We start from the raw sequence: 15,420 nt of genomic DNA, 5'->3' as shown, positions 1-15,420 counted from the left end.
GACCCCTAACCACCTCCACATCCACCATCACAGCCACTTCCTCTACTGTCGACTAAAAACCCGCTCTGCAGGTTGGAGTAGAGCTGGCTGGGAACTAAATACATTAGACGGTTGACTGGCTGGAACGTGTCTAAATATCTAGTTTGTTGAGATTTTTTTTATTAAAACACTGGTTCTAGCTGGGTAAAAAATGTCTCGTTTGTTTTTCCTGCCTGTCAGGCTCGTAAAAAATCGTATTTGACTTTTCGCTCTTTCACCACCGTGAAATACACATGGGCATTTTTGTCCAATAAAATTATCTCATACCGGAAATTTGGAATATCCTCCCCGACTTTTCGGTGACATTCAGGGAAAATATTTCGAATTTCCCGAGTTTTAATATCCTGCTGTGTCGTAATTATTTCATGTTTCCCTGACATTTTTTTCGAAAATCTCTCCAGATTCGCGGATGAATTTCCTGTGAAACAGGCCCTTGATCTTGTACACCTAAGGGTTGCAATCCATCCTATGCGTTCATGTATTTATCGATGCTATATTTTCAAGGGAACGTGTTTAATGTGCAGATTTAACTTAAAGGCTATAAATTGTACGCAATACCCGTCGACAATTTGACAAGGACATGACAAGTGACATGAATGAAACGCTTCTTTCCCTACGATGTCTTCGGGCGACTTGCCAGCCTTAATATCAAAATTAAATGGTTGAAAAAGAGAGAAAAATACAGCCGACAGCGGTACCTCCGGACACTTTGCCGGAGCGTTGTGTACCATGACGATGCACCACGAGATTTCGGCCCGCGGTTCGCTTATGCCAGCTGGAGATGGTTCCGCGTACCTTGTCCCCGACAAGACAGTGAGAGAAAAGTCGGCCCCTAGACCATATGAGACAGATCCCTTTCGTAGGCACCTCAGTTCCACCTTACTGTCTTAAACTGAGATTGAGCCATGTATATATATGACAATGTAGTAATTTTGTCTTCCATGTGGTATGTTTTGAGGTTTGGGCATGCGCACGGACTAAAACGATATAACGACAGCCAGGGTGATTTTAATTTGCCGGACATCCTCTGGGACTCCATTGACAGCGCTTTGGGTGTTAACGAACTAGCCTTTATCGAAACCCTTCACGACCACCTCTTGACACAACTCCATAAAAAAGGCACTTGTGGGAACAACATACGACCGTGCCGAACCGCGTCAATGTAACCGACACTGATTGTTTCCAAACGATACGGTTTTTTTTTTACAGACCAGCTTAACACTTTTATAAAAGCCCTACCAAAAACCCTGAGATTTGTCCACCATTATACAAAAGGCGACTTTGAGGGTCTGCTGTCAGCAACAATTAACCTCCCTTCGATCATAGCCAATGACGATACTAAAGCTAACTGGCATCAATGGAAAGACACCTTTCTTGTAACGGTCTCTGGCCATGTACAGATCAAGAGGCTAAAGGGACGGAATCCCATACCTTGGGAATCTATAAGAGAAAAGCTGAAATTATCTCCCTCGAGCCACCTAAGGGAGAAGTTAAAAAAAACCGTGCGCAAAACAGTCAAGGGCATGCTGCGGATCAGCCGTGATGAGTTTCTTGGTTCCGTCGAGTCCGACCTCATCACATATTGAAATAGAAGTCCAAATCGCATACAATTCCTGATCGAGTCTTGACGCCAATAGGGACCTTAAGCAACCCTGGACGGCGAGCACGAGGACGGCAACCCATGACGAGGGGGAATGGGGCTAGAACGCCGTCCTTTGGCGCGCAAAGTTTAAACTTAAGCAAGCAGAGGTCGCGTCGGTCAGGTTTCGCTTCACTATGGCCTCTTTTAGAGATGCGAGAAACTTGTTAACGGCGGCGCTGTGCGATGATTTGATTTCAGAAGACGAGTATTTACTTCTTTATGATCTGAACCGTTCCAAAAACCTTGATTTGCCGTACGACGAATTTACATTTGACTTGGATGAGATGGAGAATTCAGAGTGTGTTGCCGAGTTTAGAGTAAATAAACATGACCTGCCTGCTTTAGCTGAAGCCCTTCAGATTCCAGATGTGTTCAAGTGCCGACAGCGTTCCATCAGCGATGGTATGGAAGGCCTTTGCATGCTTCTGAGGAGACTTGCTTACCCATGTCGATACTCGGATATGATAGCGCGCTTTGGAAGACCCATACCGGTACTAAGCATGATTACCAACGAGGTGATAGATTACATTTACAACAATCACAGCCACCGAATCATGCAATGGAATCCCACTATTTTACAGCCAGCGCAACTTCAAGAATACGCAAATGCAATCCACGTAAAGGGAGCGGCCCTTGATAATTGTTTTGGCTTCATAGATGGCACTGTGAGGCCAATTAGCCGACCAGGAGAACATCAGCGAAATGTATAGAGTGTGTGCACGACGGCCATGTTGGAGGACCGAAACAATACAATGATTTTCCTTTGGGAAAAATATTCTATTTTTATGCAAATATCTTCTATTGTTTTAGTCCTCCAACATGGCCGCCGTGCACACACTCTATACAACGGGCATAAACGCGTGCATGGTTTGAAGTTTCAGTCTGTGGCTCTTCCAAACGGTCTGATTGCCAACATGTATGGACCCGTGGGTGAGTATCTTGTTTTAATACGATTTATCATCAAAGAAAAGCTGCATTTTCCGCAGAAACTTCCTATCGGAGAGCTATTATATGAGCCGAGGTTTGATTTTCGACGGTAACGTTCATAGAAAAATATAAATTGCCCGGAAAGTTATTAGTTTCCTTTTTTATAGAGACAATTATCTTATCAACTTTTGTTTTCAGAGGGCCGAAAGCATGATGCTGGGATGCTTGCAGACTCGGGGTTGCTTCATCAGTTGCAGCTACATGCTGTATCTCCCCTCGGTCAACCCATGTGTATCTACGGAGATCCAGCATACCCTTTAAGAGTGCAACTTCAAGCCCCATACAGAAATGCTATCTTGACGGCTGGCACGCAAGCATTCAACACCTCCATGAGTGAAGTGAGAGTTGCAGTGGAGTGGCTGTTTGGGGACATAGTGAACTATTTCAAGTTTATAGATTACAAGAAAAACCTTAAAATTGGCCTCAGCAGTGTTGGAAAAATGTATCTAGTTTGTGCTATACTGAGAAACGCACTTACATGTCTTTACGGCAACGCTACATCTGAGTTCTTTCACCTTGATCCTCCAACACTAGCAGACTACTTTATTTGAAAAACTGTGTGAATTTGTGTACAAATTTTCAAAGCTTCAAAAGTTCTTACATGCGGTCAGATCACTATAGTAGGATCATTGTTCACAACTACAACCTCAACTGAACAGCCCATATAAAACTATTAAGTACAACAAGCTGTACATATTAAACGACAACAAGTTTTAACGGAGACAATTTATCAGTCTGCAAGTTAAAAAATGCACGGAATGTCTATTTGTTTACAAATTTAGACATAAGAAGCATCATAGCATTATTTTGCTGTTGCATCATCCTCATCATTTCCAGTTGTTGTTGTTGAATGCTTTGCAGATTTTCTTGTTCTTTCTGTTTTATTCGCATTTCCTCTTGTCGAAACTGGTAATCCCTCTGTGATTTTTCTCTTAGGAATTCTACAGTTTCTCCTCCGTTTCTTCGTGTTTTCTTAGGTTTGACAGCACAGCCCTCTTCGGCGTTCTTTCTCTTTTTCGTTTCGCTTAATTTTTCCGTCGCTCTGAGCCTTACTTCTTCCGCACTAGCTTTATCTACTTCAGCTTTTTTCTTCGTGTTCTCCTTTCCTTTCAGTTGTTCCCCTTCTGAAGCCTCCCATTTCTCATAAATTTCTTCCATGGCCTTATCAACTTCGGTATCTTCGACTCCAATGCCAGACGCCCGCTGCTCGGTTTTCATTTTTGTTTTGAACTTTGAAAGCAGAAGCTGGAAATGCTCTCGGATCGATCGCTTTGAGACTTTAAACTTTGGATCCTTGATGTTGTTGAGTCTTTCGGCTATTTCGTCCCATACCTTCCCTCTCTCCAATGTTCGAGGTTTGAATTTATAGGGCTCGCTAACTATAGGATTTCTCGGCACAAAATAACATCGTGGTTTTCTGTCCACTCCATGATATTTGACCTATAAATTGAAATAAAATGAAGTTAGCGAGATAAAATCGCTCACAAATAAATTGAGCTTTCCATGTTCAAGGTTACTTAAATAATCCTATCAGCTTTGTTTTGAAAATCGGGTACATTTCGGAGAAAGCCGAGGTAAATGCCATGAAAAGAAAAGATATATTTACCCATTTTTAGCAATGGCGGGAACTTCACTTCCAGGATTCGCCATAGTGGCTGTGAATTTGCGTTTTTGCACTGGAAAGAAGAAAGAAAAAATCAATAGCTTTTGCTTATGCGACCTAATATCGGTAGTTTAGAATATAATCCAGATTAGGCTTGGAAAAGACACGGATTTCAAAGTTAACATTGAAAAACAAACTCACGTTCTCGAGACACCGCCAAACTGGTGAAAACGACCGCCGCGACGTCAGGTGGACGGCTCGACTATTATGCAAATTGCAGTCAACAACGCAATCTTGACTTCCGGTTGACCTCCTCGGGATCGCCGTCCAGGGTTGCTTAAGGTCGGTAGTGATCAGCCAGTGCCTTCGCTGGCCAAGGTAATCGTACACCATTAAGATCTTCTCTTCAGCTGGCTGAAATCCTCGGGAAATAGCCAATCTGTTTAACTCCAACTTCGCATCAGTTTTCGCCCATGACACCCCCTCCCCTTCATCTGGAAGCACTGCCAATACACCAGCCTCTCCTGGGATGTCGGAAACAATAAATTACAGACGTTTGGCTGAGATAAATTCCCGCTATTTACGGGCTCTCGCTATTGAGGATAACTCGCGGTCCCGAGGGTGTCCGCAATAAAGAGAGTAGACTGTATTAGAATAGCATTATTAGCATTTATTTCATTGAAACACAACTCCACAAGTTATTGCTTGAAACTCATCGTGTATAAATAACAGTTATGGTATGCCCATGGTATGGTGCATTAACTGCATTTGAAATTCTTCGTGATGCAAAAGAAAAAAAATAGACTTGAACTAGGATCGTTTAAGTTTCAAATCTCTGTCGTTTCTGTTCAACTATCAGATCAACTATCTTCAGAAAATTTAGTTTTACAAGTAATATATCAAACACGAGGAAGAGTGTTTGATATAACTTCAAGAGTTTACCAAATTTTATGATCAGATTACATTTCCAACCTATTTCACGGTAATGATTTCCTTTGTTTTCTCTTATTGAATTATTAATGACCTCGAAATGGAGGAGTTCAATAATTTTCCATACAACGTATGAACGGTGGACAACAATAATCACTTTAATGTGCAACTGGTTATTTTATACATGGAAGTCTTGGAATTAAATTCGCAGTTAACTTGAAGCATTCTGAACACTGCACCTTACAAATACATTGAAATGCAATTTTGCTTTGTCTCGGCATTTTCCAATTTCTCTTCCTTTTTTGAATGCATTTCAAATTCCTCGACCTGACAACACTAAAACTGAAATACGAAAACACCGAGACAAATGACAAATATATATAATAGTTAAATATCTTAATATATAAAACTGTTCAATTGAGGCCTTAAACTGCTTTTAAAAGTAAAAACTAAAACCCAAGCTTTCGCCGATCAACGGCATCATCAGGCGAAAGCTTGGATTTTAGTTTTTACTTTTAAACAGCATTTTAAGACCTCAATTGAACAGTTTTATATATTTTTAACCATGCTGCTGAAGGACAACATGAACAGATTGTTAAATATACTGTTTAATTGTTACAATTCTTCTCGGTTATATGCTGCGCGCCATACTGATTCCACTTCACAAACTTTTCGATTAGTTTGTTTAAAACTCTTTTAAAGCTTCCAGCTCAGCCAGCCAAATAAAATCCAAACCTGAACTTCTAAAACTATGGTCAAGTGCTAGTGGTCTGGTAGGCGTGATATACTGTAAAGTGATGCTGGAAACTTGCTCTCAAATTCTCCCTACATTCAATTACACATATGATAGCACTTCAGACAGAATGTTAGAAGTTTTCATACTGTCTTCATGAGCCATATGCTAAACTTCCAACTACTGAAAATTAATTTCCACCTTCCAGCTGCTAACCTGGACTATACTACTCTTCGTTCTAAAAATGTGACGCCAGAAACAGTTAAATATAACACACAAGCATTAAGATGAATGCAATAATGTTTGGCAAAATGCAAATTGTTTTAATAAAAGGTAACAAAAAGAGCCAAACTACTAGAAACTGAAAAAACCCGGATACGGTATGCCAACCAAGGCAAATTCTTTATGTATACCAAAGAGTATGTTCTTGAGTTCATTATTTTCTCGATTTTCATTGAATCGTAACAAGGGTAACGACTGTAACACTGAAACTAGTTATAGTCAGAAGCGCGTGTGTTAACAGGTTCCTGTTATAGTATATACATGGTTAGATCATTGAACGCCACATTAAGGTGATTCCATCGCAAAAGAAGTTACAATGAAGTGTGATTTAAACAGAAAAGCTTCTGAAAAACTTGGTGTATTAAAAATTTTATCTTTTTGCTCTCACCCAACTCAATTAGTTCTGCTACTTTCGGGTGGGAACTGTACTGTACTTTGCTAATATTATAATAAATGATTGATTGACATAAAATCAGAGGGAATCACAGCACTTGTTTTCACCCCATGGGACTGCAGACAAGTAACTAGTGTGCTAGCTTGTGACAGCAGGTACAACAAAATAAACAAGCCTTGATCAAGCGTTAGCTGTTACTTCAAGAGACGTATTCTGAGCAACGAAATTTAGCTATTATTTATGTCATAGCACAACAAATTATGCTACAGTAAAATGCCTTAGAGTTGCAGAAAAACTTATAAAGGGTGCCGCATAACAGGAGCAAGGTAGCTTGGGGCACCAGAGAAAATGTTCTGTGTCTAATTTTTTTGCAGCAGCACCTAACACTTCACGTGTTGGGCTCCTAATGTCTCAGCTTTTGGCCTTGTGGGCTCCTTGAAATTTTTCAAAGGCAACGGCCTTGACTGGAACTAATAAAAGACTAGTGTAATTTGATTATCTGCACACTTCCAGTGAATGCCTACAAACAGATGGCAATGGTGATTTGATAGAACATAAGAAACATCCTTTAAATTTTGACGTACCATGGAGTCATATTTTCTAGTTAACATAGATTACATGGAATAAAAAATGGGGGGTCATCATGCTTGATTAGGAGAAAATGAACAATAATTTCTTCACTGAGCTTTGCCTCAAAGCCAAACTGCAGTGTTCCTAATTCATGACCTAAGAAATTATTATCTGTCGTATGGATGTGCAATGCAATTCAATGGAATCACCTTAAATGCTACTGCTTAAACTTAGTTCAAACACAGCATTGTCTAAAGTACTAAATGCTACAGAACACTGACTTCAGTCAGTGGCGGTGACTTTGAAGGGCCACGTTGGTCCTCTTTCTTCTGGCCGTCTAGTCATTTGTTCTCAGGCAAAAATCTGCTCAGGAAATCCACAGGAAGAGGGAAGATAATGGTGGAATTCTTCTCAGCAGAGATAGATGTCAATGTCTGCAAGTATCGCAGCTGAAGAGCAGAGGGCGACTCTGAGATGATGTCAGCAGCTTCCTTCAGTGCACGAGATGCATTCATCTCTCCCTCAGCAGCAATCACCTGAAATGAAAACAAGCTCACTGTGAGAAACAACTAATTCCATATTCCTGAGGATATGGAGCCAAAAGCATGAGTAAACACACTTTTTTCATAACCATAGCTGGACCTCCCTATCTGTGTGCAACTGGGAAGAAGCACTTTTTTGATTTGGTAAGCCCTACAAATATCCACACAGTCTGGTTACATGTTAGCTACCCAGTACGGTTTAAGATGGCTAACAACAGTTTAATGGCGGTGCAATGGTCCAGTGTTCTACACTCCAGAGATTTTCCTCAAGGCCTTGGTCTCTTTTTTTATATAGTAAACTGAGGAAGAAAACCGTTTATTTTACATTTTCTCTGGATACTGGAAAACTATTTAGGATAAATTTCAACCTAAAGGCTCAAGACTTCCAACGGGTGGATTTTGTTGATCATCTGTAGGCAGAAAATTTGGGTCGCATTCAAGACACAGAGTCAACCAGATGTATGGTTTTTCTGACTGAAAAGTCAAGCAAAGTCAAGTGCTCAAGCAGCTATTTTTCCCCACCTACTGTCTACTATTTGCATTTCTGTTTGCTGTATCCAACATGCTGACGACATGTATTGCAGCTGTATCTCAAAATCTACAACTCGCTTATGAATATCCTGCACAACATGTGCAATATCTTAGGATTTTGAGACCTGTTTCAAAACCATGCACAGCCAGTACTGAATGATGAGAGTTCTAGGTGATTAAAATTACACATGATGCAAGCAGCATGCACAACAAATGTTGTACGAAACAGTGGCAAACCAAAGTTGTAGCCTCTACACTGGCCTTAACAAACCGCTTGCCAACATTTCACAGTGTTTCCATTGTGTGCTATCTTCTGAAGACTGCCTCCCAACCCACCACTAAAATGGTCTAGCATTTTAATTCTAGGGGGAGAATTACATACTCCCAGATTCTTGATGCTTCAGAAATCAGAGTTAAATTGTCCCTGAGCAGAGCTACCCTAAAATGGATGATGATATCACTTGCTGACTTACCACACATATCATTGTGGCTTTAAAAAAAGAATATTTCACCAAAGATCTACAGGTTTAACTGCTTGTTAAATGCACTCTTACCTTAGCCCGTGCATCACGTGCAGCTTCAGCTTCCGCTGCCATGGCCCTCTGCAACTGCTGAGGCAGACGAACATCCTTCCTACACATCAACAAAGCATACACATTGTTAGATGTTGTTGTTTTTTTTTTTCAACTAAGTTAGTTTAAATCTACTAAAATTCTACCACAAAATGCAGTCACCTCATTGGTTTCTTTTGAGCACATACACTGTAGGAGGTGATAGTTGATGAACATGATAACATAACATTAATAGACATGTCCATTTGAAGGGGTGCGTGGAATAAGGTCCTAAGTGACTTTTGATGTAAGGTCAAATTCTCCTTTTGTTTCACAAGCAAATACAATGAAATTTGGAAGGAGAATCTAGCTATTTATCAGAAGTCACTTAGGGCTTTTTTCCAGGCAGCCCTTCATTTAATAGAGGTATTTTTTTTTACAGTAAATGTGAGAGGAAAATATGGGACTTACAAAACTGTCTGCTAAATAGAGAGTGTCTGCTTAAGGTTACCCGGGACCTTCAGAGGTGTCTCGCGTTTAAGCGATGTAGCGCGTCCAGTTTAAACTGTAGATACCTAAACCCCTATATCAAATTAAAGCTTATAGAGCTGACTATCAAACCATGGCAAGAATTTTGAAATAAAATGAGTTGCGAGCATCCGAATCACCTTTTTAAAGCTACAAGTCTAAGTGAATTTTGTTTTTTGCTAATTTAATTATTCAATCGCAGTGAAAAGTTATAGAGCATTTTCGAAATAGGATGAAAAAAATGTGGAGTAATCGTACAAAAATCACTCTCGGAGAAAAAAATATTTCGAAAGAAAAAATTCGCAGACACGTTTTTGTTGTTTATATGTTAAACTAGCTACTGTCCAAATTTGAAGGCAAACGAACAAATTCCTTTTGAGTTTTAGCTCTTTGAAGTGGCTCCTCCAAGTGAAAAAAATTTATTCGAGAAAACAGCGCTAAAAATTCGGCAATTCATTTTATTTCAAAATTCTTGGTTTAGTTGGATAGCCAGCCCTATAAGCTTTAATTTGATATAAGGGTTCAGGTATCTACAGTTTAAACCGGACGCTACATCGCTTGGACGTGAGACACCTCTGAAGACACCTCTGAAGGTCCCGGGTAACCTTAACAAAGGTTTGACTTTACTTACACTTCCACGCGTTCCACTTTAACACCCCAAGGATCAGTGGCGTCATCCAGTGAAGACTGCAAACAAAGTAAAAAGGTAATGGTGATTCTTTTGCTTATACAACTGAATGTACCAATCAAGCCCTGGCATCGCTACCCTCTTGCTGCTTTGTATCTGGAATAACAAAACTGATGCAACCTGTATAGTTGAGATGCTAAAATGGAAGAAGAAGGTTAATTTTCATAGAAATCTGAGGTTTCAACAAACCTGCATCGTCCTGCTGATTTCCTCACGGTCTGCCAAGATTTCACTCAGGTTCTTTGTGCCCAGAAAGTTACGCAGAGTAGTCTGTGCCAGCAAACGAGTTGACTGGTCAGCCTTTTCAACATTAGTGACTGACATGGTTGGATCACTGATTCTGAAGTAAACAACAGCATCCACAGCCACAGTTACGCTATCCTTTGTCAGAATCTGTAAACAAAAGAAAATGACACTAATAAGCGTCAGGTGGCCAGACAACAACACCCTGAGAAAAAAGTTTCCATCAGATAAAATCTGGATAACTGACTAAGTGTGATGTCCTTTTGTAATGATTGTTCTAACTCAGCTAATTTAATTTCCACTCTGAATTTCATTTGCTCTAAATGATACCTCTGTCAAGTTTGCCGTGAACACTAAGATGGTCAATGCTTGGAGACCTAGGTTCCTACATCAACTTGTGGCTTTGCTGCTTGCGTTAAGATCCATGTAAGAATCACAAATAGTAAAAGAGGGAGATGCCTTTACAGATAAACCAAACTTCTGATTTCATAAATTTCATATACAGGTAAGATTAGGTATCTATCATGTTTACCTGTTCTATTGTCTCTGAGAGTGAACCAATAATATTGCTGGGAGTGGGGGTGGGGGGTGGAGGGGTCCCATCTGAAAGGCATGGGCTTGTTTCAAATGTGTAACTAGTTAAAGGGACACCATTCTGTTACCACTGAGACATTAGGATTGTGAATCCCAAGTGTGATCAATGGAAATAGATTAAATGTTGCAGCATCTTAAAATGACCGAGTGACGCAAGTCTTGTAATTAATGTCATGTTTGACAACTATCCACCACAATTTCTTTGTCTGCAGCCCAAAAAGGTATCTGAATGGCTGTTGCAGGAAATATTAGCAATCTGTACTGAAACCCTAAGTGAGGGTCAGTGAAAATAATCAATAGCCAACTAACCTCCTGTGGTGGCACATCAAATGACACAGTCCTGAGATCAACTTTCTGGTATGAGTCAATACATGGCAGAATAAAAAACAACCCTACAAAATAAGAGGGCCACAAATGCTTTAAAATTCAAGGCTGTAAAAATATAAATAAACAAGTAAAAATTAAAGAAAAAAAATAAGGACAAAAAAACCAAGAATTAAATAAATTTTCAAACTAATTGGCAAAGGTGACTGCACTGCGGTTAATGATAAACCTGTTTTTAATTACTAAGTTTCTGTTTCTCCTCATCACAGATCATTATACCAAGACATATAATAATGTAGAACGATAAACAATACAAATCAAATTGGACTGCAAAATTAATTTCTAAACCAAACACAGCTGTACTCCAGCCTTTGAAAAATGCTTAGTCATTACAGGGCCCCCAGCGTGAAATCACTAGGAAACAAATCACAAAGCACAGACAAAAAAAAAGATTATTAAAAGCATGTCATTACAGTGTATATCACAAAGAAACACTAAAACTAGCCACCCATCCAAAGGTAGTTTTGAAATTGTGTGTTGATGTTTGGTAATGTTTATTATTCAAGTCTATTTTCAGCTGTTTGTCATAGGTTCAACTTGAAAGCAATGAGAATGACATGTGATTTAAGCACATGATGTTCTAAGATAAGGATGGTCACCAAAATGAGCAGTGATCAGAGTCTGTTTTGATTGGTTTTCTGTTGGAGAAATTACCAAATCTCAGTCCCAGATTACATTCAACAGAAGGCTTCTGTCACTCGCTATTTTCATCCAAACCGCTTCATACTATCAAGCAGTTCATATAACAGCTATAAATATAGTTTCTTCAGCAGAACTATCAAAGACTGGAATGCTCTTCCTACTGAATTAATTGGAAACTGTTGCAGCCTTCAAATCAGCCCTAGCCGCACACACTTCAACCAAAAACCATTTTCATTTTAATTTTATTACACTTTCACATGTAAATGGCACCTTCTTTTTTTTTTTACTCTACACCTGCACTACACTTGTATTTGCAAGATGGGATTCAAACCTTTGCAAATTATGATATATATAAATATTATTATTAAATAAATAAATAAATAAATAATTTTACAATGTCAATCATTCCATGACAATATGGTTTTGTTTTTTCCTCAAAACTTGACAATAACAATTTTAATTTTTATTACATGACTTGTTCAATTTTTTACCTGGTCCCTTTGCTCCTCCAGGCATCAATCGTCCAAGACGGAAAATCACTGCTCTCTCATATTCCTGTACAATCTGTGACAAAGAAATTATACTGTGAATAAAACCAAGTATGATTGAGTTAAATAACTAAACAAAACAAAAAACAAAAAAACACAAGAAAAATAATGCATTTTAGATTCACTGGGTTATGTTTTCAAATGTATTTTAAAAGAACAGCTGCTATGTTTTTGCATTGGCCATTTGACAACAAACTCTCTTTGTCTAGCTGCAACTCTAGTGACCTAGGAGTGATGTCTAGAGGCACATGGTCATGTTTCAAGGTCTTCAGCATTGGTTTACAATAGTCAGTCCCATATACAGGTTGTGTACCACTGGTTTTTCTACCAGCAAAGTATTAGTAGATTGTCATAGTTCAGAGGTAGTGACCTAGGAGTGATGTCTAGAGGCTCATGGTTATGTTTACAGATCTTCAACATTGGTTTGAAAAAGTTAGCAACACGTACCATGCTGCCTGACAAATGGTTAAAAGATGGAGAATTCATTTTCACTAATATTATTGTAACTGATTTTTTTTTCAAAATTGTTAACAGAACTGATAATTGTCTGATTTTTTTCAATCTCTCCATTTTTTTACCATCATGGTTTTATGTAACATACCCTTAAATATACAAAAATCCCTACCTTTATGCAAAAGCAAAAGGATATCGGAAATGTACAAAGGCACAGAATGAATGACACAGCTGTCAGTACATAATCACAAATGCCACGCTCTGGTGCTTCCCCTGCAAAGTAATAATGATAGACAAGCTGGCTTAATAAAGCAATAATAATGATGATTGTTACAAACAACAACAAAAACAAACAAAAATCTTTACATTCAGTTGTTTTCAGGGAGGTCCTCAGACAAGAACAAACAAGTCATATAATCAAGTCACAGGCAGAGCTGGAGTAGCTGTGCAATCCAGTTCTCCGTATTCTTCGATTCTATCACTTTCAGGATTAAACTAGACATAACTTGTAAGGCCTTGATTTATTGTTAATAATGCTTATCTTGAACAGAGTTTATTCTAAGGGTCCAGAAGGGCCACATTGGAGATTTTAGAGGACCCTTTTCCACAAAAAGGGGCCAAACATCTGATATAGAGCATAAAAACCAATGATAACTTGGTGGTGTAAAACATGACACTTTTTGATGAGTTGCTTTAATGGAAAAAAAATATGTAGCTTAGCTTTTTCAGGTGTGTAGTGCAGAACAATAATCGTGCATTTTGTGCATCAGGTCATATTTTTGAAATTATTTCAAAAATACAACCTGATGCACAAAAGGTATAACTATTTAATTGTCAATCTCTTTGCAATAGGAACATTGCCTTCCCTGGTAAAATTTGTGTGCTGGTGCAAATTTCACGCACCATTATATTTATAGTCGCAGCAATCCTGCAATGCCACACTCTGTTATGCCCCGATGACTCTGACATACAAATCCTTCTAATTTTGTTTCCCTTCCAAACATTAGGAACTGGAGTGACCAGGGCATAACAGCGCTTTTATCTCACCCCCGAATTGCAATAAAATGCTGATTTTTGGCAAGTAAGCATTTTTTCCGAGTAACAACAAATCCCAATTTCATAAATTTAGTTTTTGGGACATTTTTAGGACTCCATTGGAGCTTACAAACAACTTATGTAATCTGGCTGCGATTTGACACCACAACACATAAAAATATGGACCTTTCGTGTAATGTTTTATGGAGTTTTAGTAAAATTTTAGCATAGTGACTGAGGGTTAAATATAAGCTCAAAGAAGAAATGTAAACAAGCTTTAATAAGTCCTTGGAAAATACAAACAACTTCAAGGCTTTTCACTCAACCTTTGCATTTTGCATGTTTACGAGACAGCAAGACATTTCAGTGATAATCGTGTTTCCTTAAATTATTTAAAGCGGAAAAAGCTCTATTATTAAGTTTTGGGTTAAAACTAAGGCTCTTTGCATGTGAAATTGAAAAAGGTTTTGCTTCATATTCTTCGAAAATTGTATCCAGCACGCAAGGTTTTTTAAACAGGTAGTGTGGATTATTAGTAAGAAAACTATACTATATTAGTGGAAAGATTTAACGGTATTATTGATTTGAACAAGATCAGTTTCTTATCACAAATAATTTCTGTAAATTGTGCTATTTTTTTAAAGCTCGATTACATGCAAGTTTATAAGGAAGGTTTCGCTTTAATAGAGCTTCAATGCTTACACTAAACTCCAAACATTAACAACTTGAGTTGTTGCATGAATACAGTCTTTCAAAGCTTATTTATACTTTTGCAGTTTATATCCCCTTTCGATCAAAAGCTTTTGTATGCCAACGGCAGAGTTCGCTTATAGCAGTAAATTGCCAATCTGTCACAATAACAAACTGCTTTATACAAATTTGAAACCTTTTCGACGCCCATAGAAGGTGCAATATTGCTTCAAATTTAACAGTCATAAAATTGTTATATTTCAACACCATTTTCACTAAAAAGATAATGATTTCTTACCCTCCGCGGCCATTTTCCGAGATTGTAATATTCTTGCAAACTTGGAAACCAACTGCAAATGCACTCGAAATAAACTTCTACGCAGCTACATATCACGTGACTCATGATAGAGACTCGGCCCTTGGATCAGCCAATCATGTTCACGACCACCTCCCACACATTCTCCCGCGCGCGCGCGAAAGAGGGCGCCATCAGAATGATTTCGCGCGCACGTCCAGTACAGTTAAATGAATTTAGTGTTTTCTCGACTGCAGCCCAGGGTATTTTTACTTCATAAACATCTGCTGAATCAAAACATACCTGGGATAAGGCATTGTAAGTGTGCAAACAGACTCGTTTTGCCTGAATACAATAAAATCTGCAATTCGTTTTGCCTGGTAAGCCATTTACGCCGGACGCGCCCCATAAGAAGAAAATTAAGATAGATAAACAACAAACAACAACAAACTTTATTACCAAATTAAAAAGTTAACAAAGTTAAACTTAATTTACAACATAAATATATTAATACAA

General features: G+C 38.6%; 3 protein-coding genes across 3 annotated transcripts; 1 reads left to right on the top strand and 2 right to left on the bottom strand.

Annotated features, from left to right (window-relative positions):
* Positions 1 to 1,620: 1,620 nt before the first annotated feature.
* Positions 1,621 to 6,266, top strand: LOC146469718 (uncharacterized). Its single transcript, XM_085123027.1, has 3 exons — positions 1,621 to 2,387; positions 2,520 to 2,611; positions 2,807 to 6,266. Exons 1-3 carry the CDS (start codon positions 1,816 to 1,818, stop codon positions 3,217 to 3,219), a joined length of 1,077 nt encoding a protein of 358 aa, XP_084979153.1. The 5' UTR covers positions 1,621 to 1,815; the 3' UTR covers positions 3,220 to 6,266.
* Positions 3,189 to 4,664, bottom strand: LOC146469719 (uncharacterized). Its single transcript, XM_085123025.1, has 3 exons — positions 4,473 to 4,664; positions 4,275 to 4,344; positions 3,189 to 4,108 (listed from the first exon to the last, which is right to left on the bottom strand). Exons 1-3 carry the CDS (start codon positions 4,662 to 4,664, stop codon positions 4,044 to 4,046), a joined length of 327 nt encoding a protein of 108 aa, XP_084979151.1. The 3' UTR covers positions 3,189 to 4,043.
* LOC146469717 (mechanosensory protein 2-like) lies at positions 5,335 to 15,049 on the bottom strand. The gene is made up of 8 exons (XM_085123024.1): positions 14,908 to 15,049; positions 13,057 to 13,157; positions 12,375 to 12,447; positions 11,167 to 11,249; positions 10,210 to 10,413; positions 9,964 to 10,019; positions 8,808 to 8,886; positions 5,335 to 7,716 (listed from the first exon to the last, which is right to left on the bottom strand). The coding sequence occupies exons 1-8, from the start codon at positions 14,918 to 14,920 to the stop codon at positions 7,522 to 7,524; spliced, it is 804 nt and encodes a 267-aa protein (XP_084979150.1). The 5' UTR covers positions 14,921 to 15,049; the 3' UTR covers positions 5,335 to 7,521.
* Positions 15,050 to 15,420: the final 371 nt, after the last annotated feature.

This window comes from Pavona decussata, unplaced genomic scaffold, assembly GCF_977016875.1.
Source record: "Pavona decussata unplaced genomic scaffold, jaPavDecu1.1 SCAFFOLD_120, whole genome shotgun sequence".
Classification (NCBI taxonomy): domain Eukaryota; kingdom Metazoa; phylum Cnidaria; class Anthozoa; order Scleractinia; family Agariciidae; genus Pavona; species Pavona decussata.
The sequence above is the reverse complement of the archived record's forward strand: the minus strand, read 5'-3'. Positions and strand labels throughout refer to the sequence as shown.